A 17,695-nucleotide genomic window follows, 5' to 3' on the forward strand; every position below is an offset into this window, starting at 1 on the left:
TTCCTTCTCTCCTTTTTTGATTTCTTGTCACCCATAAAAGACTTTTGACGTCCAGTTTTATATTGTGCTGTGTTTGGCTTCTCGTTTCAATTATAAAACAGCTTAGATATTCACTATTTAGAAAACGGACTCCAAACCATAAATCTCAGATGTAGATTTCAAACAACCCTCAGCTTTATGATACTCACAGACCATGAAGTCCTCATAGCTGACTGCCAGTCTCAAGATCATATTGCTGAAATCCAATGATTTGATCTTGAGATCAGAAATTACATGGACCCTGTGCACGCTCAGTGGTACTTGTTCAAAAAGAGGTTTCTAATTCTTTTGTCCTCTAATTTTTTCATGTACTTTTCATTTAATACAAACCATTGTGCTGTTTTCCTGTGTTATCTAAGATATTCTATGACACCAGATACCTCCTTCAGTTACAGGGAGTCCAACTATTGGGCTTTTTGATTCAGTTTTAGTTTTCAGTTTATGTATAACTGAACTTGTTCCAACTTAGTTTGCCTCGTAATTCAGTAAAACTTTAAGTAGAGGTCTGGTCTTGATCTGAGTAAAACGTTACAGTTCAAACAGATTTTGAGCTTGGGATCTATTTTTCTCATTGTTCAGCTGCCTTACAAATGAACAAGGAACCATGAAAATAGAGCACTAACTTCTTTAATGTTGCTTATTGCTTGCAGCATCTCTCACTTTAGGCAATAAATCCGAAGGAGCTCAATTCCAACATAACTAAGAGAAGAACGCAAGTGGGAGATGTAAGCTCAGGGCAGTACCTGGTTGGACAGGCATTCTTGGCTCACCGCCTTCCTGGGCAGACACTTTCTCAGTGTGAAGGGGAAGACACAGAGCACCTCTATGTAAATGCATGCAGTGTTATCTCCCCTCCTTTTCTGTACGACATCTCTACCTTGTTCTCCCTTTCTTTGACTTTCTTAAATACAATTCCATCTCAGTACCCATCAGGCAGACTTCAACATTTGTTGATTATAACTAGTTCTGATTCTTTCTAGTCCCACTCCTTGGCCTCTGTGGAGGAGCTCCAATTTCAAAATAGCAAACAAAAATGTTACAGCCTCTCACAGGAAAACTAAATAAATTATCAGACACTAGGAGAGCAAATTGAATTATCCTAATCCTCCCAGGCGCTGGCATGACTTTGAAAAGTCACATTTTTTTCCCCTCCCCTCCCCTTGAAAAATGCCTAGCATCTTGACCCAAAGACAACAGGGGTTTGATAGATTTTCCACCTGACTTGGGAACCAGCCTTAATGGAACGGATGTAAACACATTTGTGTCTTCTCTTTGTTGCAGTTTGATAGGGCATATCACTGGGGGTGGAGAGAGCCTTGCTCTATCTATGTATCCTGGGTGTCAGTGAGTACTGCTAAGGCCCTCATCCCATTTCCTTCGGTATCAGCGTCGGTGCTTCTGTGCTCCTCAGTAAGAACTGAAGCACAGAATTTTGTATGCAAGAAGTGTTACTCAATTCTATGAAGAGTGTGAAGACCACAATTTAAAACCGTAATATGATGTTTTTTAAAACTGGGAAGTTAGATAAGGTAAGCCTGTATAGAAGGTTAAAGTAAAAGCATGATTACTTGCTGTATTTCAGGTGAGGGTTGATTTGATAAGGTAACAAGTGGCTGCAGGTGCTAAGATAAAACATAGGTGCTGCATAGAACATGGTACAAAATGTACACAGTTCTCCTGTGTTCTGAATTGGACTCCCCAGTTGCTAAGTTTCTGTTGTGCCATTATTTCTCTTTGATGGCTTTAGAGCGCTTTGGCCTTACAATCAGTTGAAATTTCCTGTGACCCTTTGTAGAGCGTGTCCCCTCTATAATGTAGTACTTCATACAGCTCTTTTTATGGTGGAACTCTACAGTTAGCTGTTCACCTCAAGGTAGTCAGCCTCCTGCTTTGTCAGCCAAAGAGAAGAGTTTTACTACTATAATAAATATTTCCAGGAATTAGGAAAAAGCTATGGGAAAAAAAAAACACCAAAAACGTTAAATGTCTCTAATATCCAGTAGGTTCTTCTGATGTAGCATCAGAAACGGGTAGCTACAGTTCTAGTGTCTTCCTTTGTCTGCACTTCTTGCAATAAATTGACAATACAACTTCCCTTAGAGCACAGAATCCTTAAAGTTGGAAAGGAACTCTTAAGATCATCTAGTCCAGCTGCCAAGCCATCCCCACCATGCCTGTGAACCATGTCCCTCCATGCCACATCCATGCTTTTCTTAAACACCTCCAGGCACGGTGACTCCACCACTTCTCTGGGCACTTCTCTGAGACAAGCAAAATATCCCTGCTATGCACTGTGAAGGGATATGCTTACAATATGCTTCTCTGCATGCTTTCTAAGCAATTAAGAGCAGTGTCTTGTTCAAACGGTGACAATATCAATCAAAAGTAGCAGTTCATCAGTCTACAGTGATTAACAGAAGGCAGATATTTCCATCAGACTCTCATTTTTCACTATGCATTAGCAGATAAACAACATTTCAGGCTGAAACATAGCCACCTTCCAATGCAAGTACCCCACTGCATCTTTTTTTAACTAGAAGTGTATAACAATAAGTAGTGAAAAGCTTGCAGTTTTGTCAGACGTCTTCATCACTGCCCTTATAATGTCAAAACAGAGGGGATATTAAATCAGGCTCCCAAAATCTCAGCAGAATGAGATTTTCTGAAATGTTTCAGGAATACCCTGTGGTGCAGCTGAGCATCCATGTCCTTCCCTGACAGAGTGAGTGCCCTGACTTCTTCCTTCTGAATCAAGAACTACCTGTCATCGTGTATCCTGAGCCAAGCTGCTGATGAGGAGACAATGTGTCACACTGCAGTGCTGATTAGAAGATGTAGTTTTCAAGATAACTTTTTTCTTTTTCTTTCCCCCTTCCCCCCCCGTATACGCTGACAAAAATTGACCTGTTTCTGAATGCATTCTGCCTTTGGATGGAAGAGAGAAAATAGCCTCAAGCAGTAACATCTGTGTGGGCCAGCTAAGGTAATGCATCAGGCTACAGCTTCACTGACAAAGAACACAGAAAAGTGGCCCAAAGAACACCTACTGGTAGATACAGGCTTCAGCATGTCCTTTAAGTCACCATCCCTGAGCTGTTATTTGTACGTGTTTCACAGGCATGGCTTTTATTTCAGGCTGGTGTTGGTTTCAGACTGACTTCTCTATGGGCACAGTGCATATTTGTACTTGCTCTCTCAATTGCTCTTTTGAGAAGTAGGGTGCTTGATCAGTCACAGTTTTGGCTTTTGTACATGTTGTTTTAATGTTCGTTTTCTCCTTTCTTCTTAGTGGTTATCTTGATGCGGTGTGACATTCTCGAAAACAAAGAGCTGTAGCTTGGGAGGTACAGCACAGTAAGGACACAGAGCATGGGACAGGTTTAAAAATAACAACGACTGGTCTTGTCAGGAAAATACAGATGACAGAACCCAAGCTGGGAATAAAAACGAAGCCAATAGATGTGAAAGCAGTTGGTTGCTGTGTTAAAACTGGCACTTCTAGTCCTTTTCCAATGTTTATTGGTAATATACATCACCTATTCATAAAACACAGAAACGGAGGAGAAGATCTGTGCCAGGAATGCAGCAACCTTGTGAATGCAGCCTTAAAATGTAAGGATGCTGTTGATATTTTTTTTAATAGGAAGAGAACGGGAGGGCCAGGTCAGCAGTTTCATGAAATAGCACAGTTCAATTGATAGACTGATAGATAGCAAGGTTCCCCTTCTCTCTGGATGCATTATGCATCTCAGTGGCAGTGCTCAAATGAACCATTATCCTGAGAGCAGTAAGGAAGGGGTTGGCTGGATGCTTCCAGGCTCCAAATGAAGAGTTGATCTTGCTGAATGATATTTAATACTTTGAAGAAATGAATCACAAAACAGGTGTGTTCTGGCTGAAAAGGGAATTTCTAACCCAGGGCACTCTTTTATGGATTCTAATGCCCTCACAGTAGCCAGAAACCAGTTGATGTAAAAAACGTCATTCTACACTTCAGAAGGTATAACTGATGCTCAACAAATCATTAGCAAGATGGATGTACCTATACATCTGCTGTCACAGAGGTCCCAATTGCATGTAGCACTAAAAAACATGTCGTGGGGTTGGGACAATAGCAATTTCTAGTCCTAATTTTTCTGTTCCAAGGGCAGCCAGGAAATAGTTTTACAGATGTTAAGTTTTAGGCATGTGTGTTGTTCCAAAGCTTGACTTTCTTGGAAACTCCTCATTTATGTTGATTTGGATTTGTAAATAATTTGTAAATATATCCAAGCTTTAGCAAAGTCACTTCAGATAAGAAATCCAATGAATATCAGTTATTATAACCTTAGTTTAAATGTTAAGAAGCAGCAACATTTCGTACATATGAGAAGTTTGCAAGTTCTTCTTATGAAGAATATGAGAATAATATGAGAAGTGCAAGGTTCTTCAAAGATTTGGATCCTTATCCATATCAAGCTACCAATTACTTTGAAGTTTGCTCAGCCCCATTTCTTGCTTCACGTATTTCTAACAGAGATGCAAAGCAATTGTTCAATAAATTACCTTTCTGAATAGTAAAAAATAATCTGGTAGAAACCTGTGAGGGATGCAGTGCAGGAGAACAAATTACTACAAGACACAGAGGGAGCTGTAAATGTAGTTGTGATGGGTGCCGTGACAGTTTGCATTGATAATGTATTCACGTTGCTACACAGCTCTGGCAACAGGAGTTAGTTTGCATCACCTAGCACACGTTTCAGAAGGAAAAAAATGGCCTGAAAAATTATAGACCATATAGACTGCGGTATGACGCCAGGGCCTTGCCTAATTGCATTTAGTCTGTGTTCTGATGTGTGCTCTGATGTACCTGGGGGAACTTTTAGAGTTATTAAAGCAGGAAATAAGTCTAATTCAGGTATTAGATCAGAAAAGAAAATGGGAAAAATAATGGCATAACTACTGAGATGCCAGACTAAGCTCTGCGTGTCGATGCGCAATGTGCTGGGTTCCTATTTGTGCCATTATGTTGCTCTCACCAGATGATACAGCTTTTCTGCCAGCAGAAAAGGATCCTGGTCTCTCTGTCTGTATTTCTGAACGATTCTCTGGCAATGCATGGTGGGCAAGGCTCTGAAACCCAGAATACTGTTGAAACAAGTGAAGAACTGCCTCTCCAATTCAGATAGGGGATTGTCCACTTCTCTTTGACTGAAATATTCCTCCCTCTGACCCCCCTTTCCCTGTTGTCTCTTATCAGGTGAAACTCTTCCAAGAGGTGCACTGTTAAGGTGTCTGGATAGGTGCATGATATTTTGTCTTTCAGAATGATAAGCATTCAGTTGACAAACAAAATAAGCACATGCAAGTGTGCATATGGTGTATTTGGGGAATATTCTGCTGGGAACCATCAGATTTTGAGATCCTTACCAAAACCTTATTGCTTTTACCAATTGGTTTTAGTCTGATTGCGATGCTGTTAATTTGAAAGAGTGTCTCGCTATTCTTTCTTCTCATCTTTGAGACTGTTAGTATATAATTAACGTGGGGAATTGTGAAATATACTCTCAGCACAACTTATATTCTCATCTTGTTTGGGTCTCACGCTTGGTAACATTTTCTCTTCATTGAGGAATGCTCTGTTCTTTATTAGGTCAGTGAACCATTACGGTGTGTGTATAAATTGTTCTCTAGAGCTGTTTCCTTGTCATGCCTGAGTAAGAAGTGAAAAGAGATTCTCATATACATTGTTTTTCTCTGTTGATTGTTTTTGCAGTTTCAGTCCTTGCATTATGACCTGCCATTTAGGCTTGCCTTTATTGCTCAGAGCGGGCTAAGCCCACCCATGCTTGATGCAGTTAGGTGTATTTTCACCCATGCAAAAATAAAAAGGGAGACTGAGGCAGAGGAACAGAAAAGAACTGTGGTGTGATAGCTTGAAACCATCTCCCATTCTTCAAAAGGAAGAACAGCAGGTCCCTGGCCTGGCTGACAGCCAGCTGGGAAGCAAGGACCGCATCCACAGAAGGCGGCACCTGCCTTGGGTGGGAGCCCTTCCAGAAAGGGAACTGATGTCTGCCTTGGCACTGCACTGATCTGTTATTCATAGCGCTATTATTTGCCTTAGGAAGGCTAAGTCTTACATGAGAATCAATGTACTGCCAAGGTTTTTTTGTGGTCCAGCAGACAATGTAATTTCCAGAACTGTCCACTCCCTGTGCTTTCCTCATGGTAGATTTTACACCCCCTTTTTAAAGAGAAGACATTAGAAAAATAGTATAATTAGAAATGGGCTCCCAAATGTATTGTTTCTGAAATCAGTTCATGGAAAAGCCACACATCCTCATGTGGAAGCCCACAGCAAAGGGAAACGTGTCAATTCAGGAATCCCTGCTATTTCAGTATGCGTTTACATACAGCAGCAGATCAGACACGTTTCTTTAGTGCATTTACAATACATCTGAAGAAATATTGGCCCAAACCCCAGATTTTCTACTCCTGCAAAAATCACTCTGTAGCCTGTGAATGTTTCCTTAAGGAATGAGTAAAAATTCAATAAGGTTTCTTTGCTTCTTATTTGGGATATATATTCAGTTCTTACCCAAATACATTCTTTTTCTCTTTAAAAACAGAGCTCAAAGCTCCTGTTAAAATAAATGTACTAGCTATGTGTATGTGAATGAAACAGTTTTGACAAAAGACTAGCTAATGGCTTTATGACACATCCTTGCTAAGAGAGCAGAGAGAAGAGCTCTGAGTGCAGAACACAAGCAGACCATCCCCTGAGCCACTCACTGTCACCAGTTTAGCTCTCTGTCTCTGGGACGTCAGAGCTGAACCCATTCACCCCACACAAAATGCACAGATCAGATCATTATGCTCAGCAGAATGGGAAAGAGTAGCAGCCCTGAATATTTTTCCTTTGTCTTCGGTTGTGTGTCTTGACCAAGGAAGGAAGATGACAACTAATTCAACCTCTTCTGTTATGTAAGCTTCAATATTAAGTAAGAACTGAGACCTTTATTTCCTTTTCATATGTCCCCAGACTATGCACCCAGTCAACAAGCAAACCTGCTAATTCTTCTACTGCTGTCAACATAACTAATGCTGTTTGCATCAGTTATGAGCCTCTCTTCATGAGCAGCTGTTAACTTATTTCCAGACACCCGCTTGCTGAGGACTATGGCCATCCAGAAACCTTGGCCAAATCATTGTTGCTAATGAGTAGCTCCTCGACATGTGAAAAGCAGGTCTGAGGCTAAGCATGGCTCCGCTCATTGGATTAGGCACAGAGGCTGTTCCCTGCTCAGCTGTGTGGGAGGGATGCTGGAGCTCTTGTCTGCAAACTCTGCTGATTTTGGACGGCTTGAGGCATTCTGCCTACTCAGTGAGGATGTACCGGAGAATATACTGCCGGTTGTTAAGATGATAACTCAATAGAAGTGTAATTTGTTGAGCAGTAAAGCTTCCTGCTTACGCAACTTGCAAGGAAATAATAGACAGCAGTGTGGTATGGGAGGGCTGGAATTCAGGAAATCAGTGACTTTCACAGTGTGACATTGCATAGTAAAAGTTGCCTTTGAAACCTAGTGTTTGCATTTCCAATTTAGTTTGCCTCTAGATTTCCTACCAGTAAAGTTCTTGTGATGCTGGGAAGGAAAGAGAGAAGGGAGGGGTGAGAAGAAAGTAGAGCTAAAAGAATGAATTAGTTACACTGGATGCTGTGTACTGGCTGTAAATCTTGCCTGCAGGAATTAGAGAAGCGGAGAAATAATTATCTACTAACTTTGAGATGCAATCTGCAAACTCCCACTGCTGGATGTGTGTGATGCTGTAGAACAGCTGTGAGCAGGAATGCAGCCTCTGTTTGAAACCATTCACTAAACCCATCCAGCTGATGAGGGCAGGAGGGCTTGGATTTGCAGGACAGGCTGAGTTTTGCTTGATATTCTGCAGCAAGGAGGAGGAGAAATTCAGCCTTGTTCTCCTGTGCACTTTGCTTGCTGATAAGCTCCAGAGGGAGCTGTGGCTTGCCTTTTTGTTCGGAGATGATCTTGCTAGCAGCAGAGGAGGGATAAACCTGGGGTCCCACAAATCTCTTTTCCTTTCCCTCTCTTTACTCCAATCCTTCGTATGAAAAGTGAACTCAGCTTTTATTAGCTACCCATAGAAAAAAGTTGTTTATAAAGCGGCCCAATGAAAACGTGTGTGAATACATAACACTTGATCTATTTGCTTTTAATGTTTGTAAGAATGTGTTGGGAATTCATGCGAACATAATCGTAGAGTCTCATGAAATCAGTGAAATTCCAAGACAGCTACAGCTGCGCGTTTTCATCCAAAAGGAATTTTAAACCACAGACAAATAGCTTTTCCTTATTACTGAAGCAGAGTGTGTTTTCTTGATGCAAAGTTGATCCAGAAATATATTTCATTTTGAAGTGCTGTCAGCATTTGCCTCCTTACGCTCAACAAGACCGATTGTATTGAAAACAACACGCAGCAAGTAAGGATGCAAGGCTGTACGACTGCTGATGCATAACCACACATTTCCTTGTCAGCTATGACACCCTCCCGTCCTGGGTGTGGGTGTCTGGTTTGCATAATCACCAGGCAGTTATTTATCAGCAAACACCCCAGGCAAAGCCTTGTATTTCAGCTGGCAGCCAATCAGACTGGGTTGATTTACGCCTCTTCGGAGGTGATGTTTATTTACATAGAGAACAAGCACAAACTTTCAGGCTGAATGCTTAGCACACTGAGGAAGCAAAGATGATTAAGGCTGAATAGTGAAGGCATGAAGCTCCCACTCTTCCCTGTGAATTCACAGCTGCCAGGCAGAGTATCAGCAACACCCGAGCTGTATGGGGATGGATGTGAACATCCTAAGGCCTGTTGCTTTACGTTTAAAATAAACCAGTAGTGAATCTGGGCTTGGTTTTTCACCTATCTTTGGTTGGCTGCCACAGCTTTTAGGTTTAACTATCTCATCCAGTTGACAATCTGAAGCTGCCAAAAGCAAACAGAAGCTTTTGTTTCTCTGTCTGTGCAGGAGAGATTTGTGAAGGAAAGAGAAATGTCTAAAAACAGTGGAAACAATGCCAAAATATCCAAAGGGTGAGTGCTCAAAGAACTGGTTAGAATTGTTCTTCTTCTGTCATTGTGCATCATTGCTATCTGGTAGCTCTATAAATATATATACATATGCAGCAAGTGACTCTGCAAAAGAGCTACGTGCTGCTATCTCTTTTTGGAACCTAGAATGAGTGTTGTGGTGTGATTCTGTGGTATTTTTTTGCTCTGTAATATTAAGGAATAGGGGTTAGGTAGTGAAATTTATTTTCCACTTTTTCATTTGCCTGTGTAAATAAGTTCATAATACATGGCTATGTAGTTCTAATCCTTAAATGTATAGCAAGTATGTCAGCTGACCAATCACTTCAATGCCTAAACTGTAGCTAAAACCACATGGTAAAAAGGCTCAAAGGACCTTTGGTGTCTGCATTCTGGTGTGGCTGAGGGCCACCTCTGTGCGGTGTGACCAGTTGTTTCCTGTTGGCTGGGGAGGGTTTTGAGCTGAGGCTTACTGCTGCTGTGTGACCTCCAGAACCTCATGTAACTGGGAGAGGAGAAACCTGGAACCTCTGTTAGAGAAACTGACTCATATGCCAGCGGTGCAAAGGCATAGAGTTGTAACAGCAACTGCTTGCTATGAAGAGCTGTGAACAACCTATTGGTTTCTATGGAGCATGCTACCAGTCCCTGTGCACTTGATCGTAAACAGGAAAAAAAAGCCTAAAACATACTCAGCTTTTATCATCTAGTAAGTCAGGAAGCAAATAGTAGCCTTTGCCTTCTAGTTTGTCTTCATTCATCCCAGACCCGGCGCCTTACTTTAAGTTCTTACAACATGAAATGAAATAAAACAGACCATATCCTGGCTGTGGAAGTGGAATGGAGGCTCAGATTAAACGGCAGAAAACTATTTTCACCATCTCAGGAAGTTTTGCCACAAAAGACTATACCAAGGCAGGCAACAGAAACTTCATAAGCTTAGAAACGTTCAGTGAGCTGGAAGCAGCAGAAGCGTTTAGGGGAGGGCTTTGCTGGGCTGCAGTCACGATCAACTCTTTCTCTTTGATCTGTTTTCAGATGTGCTGGTGTGTTCAGAGCAGGATACAGCACTTTTCTAATGTTCTCTAACCTCAAAAACAAAATGCCAAACAAGAGGTTTTTTTTCCTCCTTTCTTCCCTTCAGCTTCTTCCTGCCAGAACAGACTATTCAATTGTATCCTCTCCAGCCAGGCAGAGCTGTGCATCACGATTCCCTCTGCTGAAGGAGAGCTGTGGTGTGGGGCTTTTGTTGCTGGAAGGAATTCTTTACCAGCTTTTTTCTCTGTGTGTGAGAGACATAAAGTGCTCTGGAAACATACAGATCGTTCCTGCCAAGAATGGCTGTTTTTGCAGCTCCACTTCTGCCAACTTCAAACTGGTTAAGAAATTATAATAATAATAATAATAATAATAATAATAATAATAACAACTTTTCCTATACATGTCCTAGACTCCCTGAGTGACAGAAATTGTTGAGCAATGTTACTTGCAAAAGTGCCCCAAACCCCTACTTTCTCATTAGAAGAATAGAATATGAATATGATTGAATACGATGAGAAGGTAGAGAGGGAGTTTTCAGTAACACAAGCAAAGGCAAGGCATTATTAGCTTTTACTGACAATTAGTATGAGACTCCAGTATTTTTAAGGTTCTCTGCTGCTCTGCCTTTGGCTTTGTTTTTTTGTTTTTTTTTTTGTTTTTTTTTTCTTCTCAAAATCTTTAATGCAGAATAATTAATTAATCTTCAAATACAGCGGGGATTAGTCATTCTGAATGCATGAAATATTTAAGGACTCTAGCAAGACGTTCTGCTCCCCACACTGACCTGAGATAGTGCTATTCTAATTAACAGGTTAGTACAAGGCCTAACATAGAGTCATAGTATCATAGAATCATAAAATGGTTTGGGTTGGGAGGGACCTTTTAGACTATCTACTTTCAACCCCCTGCTATACGCAGGGACACCTCCCTCTAGACCAGGTTGCTCACAGCCCCATCCAGCCTGGCCTTGAATGCTTCTGGGGTGGGGGCATCCACAGCCTCTCTGGGCAACCTTTTCCAGTCTTCTATGTGCTATGCTAAAAATATACATCAGTAAGAATAAATATTCCATTGACTTCGTATAAAAGGAAGAAAAATGGTTCAGTTTCAGAGAAGTCTTGGAGTTTGTAACTCACTTTTCTGACATCTTCTCCCAGTGTAGCCCTCGGTACAGGAGCACACATTGGTTCGAACACAGTGGCCACCATTCTTACAAGGAGGAATGCAGACAGCTAGAGAAGGAAAGGGGAAAATTTATTGCACTGAAACCGCAGCAGTTGTCAGCAATACCTAAATATAGGCCCTTTACTGAGGTGTGTGTGTTGGGAGAACAGTCTGCAGGGGCTTATTGGTTATTTGGGGTACAGAAGATGTCTCTCCAAAGGGTAGTTCAGGCCGATGTCCAGGTGAGAACTCAGTTCTCTGGTTTGTGGAAGGAATGTGGGACACAATGCCTCACACCTAATCACCTTTAGCTACCTGAAGCTAAATAGTGAGAATATCCCAGAGAAGCAGTTTGTTTTTTAGCTCTAAATAAAGGGCTTCTCCAAGAGCAGCTGCTCTTGAAATATCATTGTTTGTTATTTGATAACTTTGTTTTGGCACTATTCTTCCCCCTTCCTCAATGAAGCTGGAGGAAGGGCTTTGCTTTTCTTCAGCATCCAGCCACTATCCAAATCACCTAGATGTTCAAAATCACTTTCTGTGTTGAACATCAAGAGAAAGATCATCAAGTTACAGAGTCTGCATAATTTTTCCCTCTCTTTTCCCTGCCATCATCACAAAAACAAAGAGCTTCCAGCAAGCTGTACTGCCATTAATCATTCACTTGCAAAAACATGCATTAGGATTGCGTTCGTGTAGGAACTCCAGGGAAACAAAACAGAGAGAGAAAGAGAGCTAAACATTTAATATTGAAATAGTTCATTTGGTAATTAGTGTACTTATATTCCTAGATTTGAGAGGGAGTTTTAAAGCCAAGCTCAGTGCAGGTGTCTTTCAGCTATTTGAGCCCTAAATGTAAGTTCATTCCTCATGTCTGTTGTGCTTGGTCTAATGGGTTGTTAAGAGGATTTACTCTGGTTGAATATTAGGAAGAATTGTTTCTCAGAAAGAGAGGGTGAAGTCAACATCCCTGGGGCTGTTCAGCACCTGTGGAGATGGGACAATGAGGGACATGGTTAGTGGGCGTGGTGGGGTGGGTTGGGGTTAGACTTGGTGATCTTAGAGGTTTTTTGTAGCTTTAATGATTCTATGATTAATTTGACTTCTGTAGCACCTTTAGCCTCTGATTAGAGCTCTCCTGTTTAGGACATGGATTCCAATCCGGATCCTACACAAAATGAGACTGTGTGATATTTGATCAGATATTTGAGCAGAGACCTGAGGAAGTCCTATGTAAGTCTCCCATCCAAAACATGTTAGAATGGTCAAGCAGGTGATATGGTGAGGCCCATCTGAAGAAAAATCATAATCTGGCTCTGAATTACACTATAATGCCCACGGTAGAATGCAAAATGAACAAAATGGAGCTATACTTTAATTGACTAGATGCTAATTAGTGATAGAGTTGGCTTTGAATAGTTTTAGATTAATTGTTCAGTTGTCATTAATGCCATCCTAAATAGGTGCTTACTTCTTCACAGTACCGCTTAGAACACTTTAGTGCAGATTTACTACAGACCATAGCATCCACAGAACTCTCAGGGAGTTATGACAAGGCAGATCTCTCGATATACTGCGTGTGGGGGCAGGCGATGATATAGGCTGCTGTTTATGTTTGAAGCCTGGATCTTTTATCAACATGACGAATAGAACTTTCTTACCTCTCTGGCACTGGGGTCCATAGAAACCGTAAGGACACGTGCAAGTATTTGGTCGCACGCAGATTCCTCCGTTTAAGCACACGGGATTGCACACAGCTGTATGTGAATGTAAGATAGATTTATTAATCTCTTATCACTCTGAACCTTTACACCAGGTGCTCTTTTGCTGCTGCACATGTCATTAGAATAAATATTGCTAGCAATGCTGTGATAAATTTCACATGATCCTTGCTGGTCAGATGGGCTGTGGCATTTATTCATTGTCATCACAGTGGGTGCATTTCAGTGGTGTTTTAGCATAGCTAAAGGGATGAAATAAAATACTATTTTATAGTTTATTTCCGATATCTTCCTTTGGCTTGCCCAGCTTGTTTGCTTTCATGTTGGTATCCTGACCACCCACAACCCACAGGTAACAAAATGCAGTCACACTGCAAACAGTCCGGATAACCTGGAAAAGAGATATTGGCCATTTGCTGCTTTGTCTGAGTGCAGCAGGGCAGAGTGGCATTTCAGGGAAGCTGGATAGGTATGCACCACAAAACCTCTGTTTGTTCTGCCTCATTTAAATGCCAGTTCCCACAAACATATTGGCTCATGTATCATCAACAAAGCCACTGGCTTTGCCTGTTTATTTATCTGTTATGACTATAGATGATATAACAGGCGTTAGGAATTAAAGGCTGTCTGACATATTTCTATGTGGCAAGTACCTGACTGTAGAGAAGAAGAAAAGGCATTTCAGCTGGGAACTATTTCAGTTGGGAAGTCGCTGGGTGAAGAATAAGGACGATTTGTGCAGATATTATTATAGAGTGGCGCTTTTAGAATAGGCTTTTCCCTTCTCTCCCTTTTGCCTTTCATTGTCTTACATAATAGCCCATTAGATAAATTAAATAAATTTAAGCTTAAATAAATTAAGTTCAGAAGAACTAAAGGAGAAATAAAATGTCAATTTGGAGAGAGAAAAAAGTGAAATTGTCGTCTAGATGAGAGGCTATTCTGACTAAGCAGCAATCACTTGAGAAGTCAAAATGGACTTTACTCATCGCTAATGGTAAATTTGGATTAGTTTCCCCTATGTCCCAGTTAGTTCACAGATGTCCACGCAATGTCAGTGTTTATATTTCCATCTGTAAAAACCCTTTAAGAATGAAAGCCCAACAGTATCCATGGAATGCCCTGCCTAGCACATGCAGGATGGTGCTGGAGAGCTGAGGCTGGTATTCTTTCATTTAAGGTATTTTAAGGTAACTAGCCCCAGATCTGCTGTTCTGGGTTGAAAATTACCACCTCTGCTGCTGCTGCTGCTTGTCCTACCCTTAGAATAATCCTGTTTAAAGTCCTTACCTGCTGCCAGTATACATGTGTAAAATGCATGGAGAGTAATCTCTGGCAAGAAGAGTAGGAGATAGGGGGAGCCAGAATAGCTAGTGGGGATCCCAGTCATTTACACTGGATCTTAGCTAGGCTAATCTGTGTGTCCTCAGTGGGTCTGTCATTTAGAAAAATCTCAGGGAGGAGGAGGTGAAGATGACATCCCTTACCTGCCAGGAGAGATAAAGTAGGCTGAAGGTGTATTAGTCATTTAATATTTGCCACAGGAAAGGCAGATTGCCTCTATAGCTTTGAGGTCTGGCATGGAGTAAGATACTTCTTATGCTTGCTTCTTTTCCAATTTCAGTTTTGCATGCCTTGTCCCAAGTGAGTGCTATAGGGGCTGTGCCTTGAGAGGAAAGCATGTGTGCTCCAGTTTTTAGTACTTTGGCCCTGGGAGGAAGGTCTGAGCTACAGCTATTCTAATAGGGTTCAGAGCTATCAGTCCTGACCAGAAATAGCAAATTCTGGGTCTCACCTTGGCATTTTGTGCTGACTGTTGGCAGTGGTTTTTCCCTGAGTGCACGTTCTGTAGGTGCTTTGCATGTATTAAGTGAAGTCAGAAGGAGCAGTTAAATATCCTACAGTTATCAGGGGAAGTGAGTGGTTAAATTCTCCTTCTTAACCAGATCTGTCTTACACTGTTACAAGTTATCTTCTGGAATGGCAAAATGGAGTCCAAGAAATAGACCAAAAAACCCATGGTTAATAGGCAGGCTTCTGATAACTTCCCTTCTTCTGCTTCATTTTTCTTCCTTAGATTACACAGTACTGGAGCTGTAGCAACTGTATTTGCTAACTTAGCAGCAGAAGTCATGCTGACCTGCTTGCATTGTCTTCCTAGCTTAATCAGCCATCCTATTTCTGTCTCCATAATCTGTATTTCGAAGCACAGGTTTGACTGTATCCTGTTACAAATCACCAAAAGCCAAACCATTCTTCTTTCTCCTAACCTTGAGAGAAATGTGTAGGGAGAGAAATGTATTGCCCTCACCACTGTCACCAAGGCACAGGGACTGTGGGGCAGGACTCCTTTGAGCTTGGCATGGACAAGGCCAATGCAGAACGAGTTCATGCCCGTGGCCATGGTGATTTTTGAAGCATTTCCACTGAGAATGTAAATTAATATAATGCCAAAATCTCAACTGATAATTATCCTCACTGTCAGAAGCTATCAAGCATCTTGAGGTCGTAGCTGCTGACGTGGTGAATAACTTCTGACGCTAAGGATAAACTCCAGCATCACATGAGCTTAAAGCAAGATGCAAAAACATTCTGCTTGTGGCTTTCCCGTAAGTGACCCTGAGACTCAGCTAAACAGCAAAACTTATGAATACTCACATAATTTCAAGGTTTCCCGAGGCTTTGCCCTTTACTATGTCTCCTGCTCTTCTTACATTTCATTTTTTCAAGCAATTTCTCTGACTGCTGAATTATACAGTTCAGGTGGTTTTCAAGCAGGAAAAGAAAGGAGTGACCAATGGTTTCTAACAGCTCACCTATTTCACAGGACGGGCTGCTCCATCCACTTCTACATTTGCACTCGTCTGGTGACACACAGACCCCGCCGTTATGGCAGTGCCTGTTACACACCACTGCAAAACACACAAAGCATTTAAATCTGTTATCAGTTATACTGATGTGCATCATAAAGGTGCTTGATTACAGCAAATAACTGTTTTACTCCACAAGGTAAACCAATGGATGATTCTGCCCCTTCCCTTGGTTTTCTTACTCTTTTTGCTCTTTCTTTCCATCAGAAGTCTTGCATCTAAAATGATGTCTTGAAGTATTCAAGCTACCTTGGCTCATAGATAGAATTATATTCCTGTCAATGGTAACCTAGTATTTAAGTCAGCTGCAGGATCTGTAATATTGCAACTGCATATGTTTCACCATTCAACTTATATGAAACAGTTTGAAGGCTGATTTTTTTTCCTTGGATATTGTACATATTTTCTACATATTGAACCTCTTTCATGACTTGTTTTGCACAATAGCATTACCCCTAATAGGCTAATTGGCACGGCCTTTTTATGTTCTCACAATCACTATTACTACATTCGCTCCCACAGCCTCACATTTCATAAATGTTACTATAAATAACATGGAGTTTTTTCCTTGTTTGCTTTTTCCAGAGGCAATTTTATGCGGAATATGTTGACACAGATGTACATATTTTTACATAATACGGCTATGTTGCTGGTGAATGTGTGTGCTGAAATAGATCAGCTGCTGCATTACTACAAAATATTATGCTTTGATTTCCTTGCTGTACTCAGTCACCATTTTAGTGGGAAATATAGGAATATAAAAAGGCTTTTTTTTTTTGTGCCTTATCATTTTATGTAAACTCAAACACGTAGGGAGGAGAAAAGGTTCAAAGAATTTGTACGTACTCGTTTCACATCGAGGACCAACAAATCCATAGGCACAAGAACAAGTATTCTGAGCGACACAGGTTCCTCCATGCTCACAAGGTGGGTCACACTGCGCTGCAAAAAGCATAGAAAGACTAAAGCATGAGGAAAAGCGAACAGCTCAAGCACTGAGTTCTGTGCGGTTATGAGCACAGTACTTGTTTCTGATTTTCACAAGCTGTTTTATTAACCCAACAACCAACTGTGCAGTATAAAAACAGGTATCGCATTAGTAATGGAGTGCCAACGTGATCATTTTGTTTAGCTTCTGAGTGTGTCCATTTGTAAGTGCAATGGAAACCGTGGAGATGCGGCACAGAGGGCTGTGGTCAATGGTGGGGATGGGTCAGTGATTGGACTTGGGGATCTGAGAGGTTCCAACCTTCTTGATTCTATGATTCTGTGTTCAGTGAGGCCTCACAGGTGTGAGAAGTTACCCCTAACAGAGGGGAAGTGTCTCCTCTGCATAGAAATGGGTTGTAAGGAAATTTGTCATCAAAATGACCAACATCTAAACAACAATTTAGATGTTTAATAATTGTTAATAAGATGTTGTGAGCTGCAGAAAAAGCAGAAAGTTGTATAATAAATTCTTGATGTATTGCAGTAGGCAGTGTTATTCTGTGGATGATGGTTAGAGCAAGTGAGGTTAGATAGTGCATAAAGCTGGAAATCATTGCAGCTCTGGAGACACTGAATTAAAAGGAATTTTTGAGGGAGTTTCAGATTGCTTAGCTGTTTTGTTTTTTTTTTGTTGTTGTTTGTTTTTTTGTTCTAGCACTCATGATTCCCATCTAGAGTCTGATTTCTGCACTTCCTAATGGCTTTAATTGTTCAGGGGTCTGGAAGATTTAACGTCCTAAACTTAATGCCTTAAGGTAGAGACCTAACATTTGGTGT

The 17,695-nt window shown here is 41.1% G+C and overlaps 1 protein-coding gene across 3 annotated transcripts in view; it reads right to left on the reverse strand.

Annotated features, from left to right (window-relative positions):
- LOC107317000 (von Willebrand factor D and EGF domain-containing protein-like) overlaps positions 1-17,695 on the reverse strand; it is a 160,988-nt gene that overhangs the window by 15,587 nt on the left and 127,706 nt on the right. For all 3 annotated transcript variants that reach the window (XM_015869184.2, XM_015869183.2, XM_032445856.1), the window contains 4 exons: positions 16,775-16,870; positions 15,875-15,970; positions 12,999-13,094; positions 11,310-11,405 (listed from right to left, as the gene is read on the reverse strand). In XM_015869184.2, the coding sequence (XP_015724670.1) occupies positions 11,310-11,405; positions 12,999-13,094; positions 15,875-15,970; positions 16,775-16,870 (384 nt within the window). The remainder of the gene's footprint in view (positions 1-11,309; positions 11,406-12,998; positions 13,095-15,874; positions 15,971-16,774; positions 16,871-17,695) is intronic.

Source organism: Coturnix japonica, chromosome 7 (genome assembly GCF_001577835.2).
Source record: "Coturnix japonica isolate 7356 chromosome 7, Coturnix japonica 2.1, whole genome shotgun sequence".
NCBI classification, from domain to species: Eukaryota; Metazoa; Chordata; class Aves; order Galliformes; family Phasianidae; genus Coturnix; species Coturnix japonica.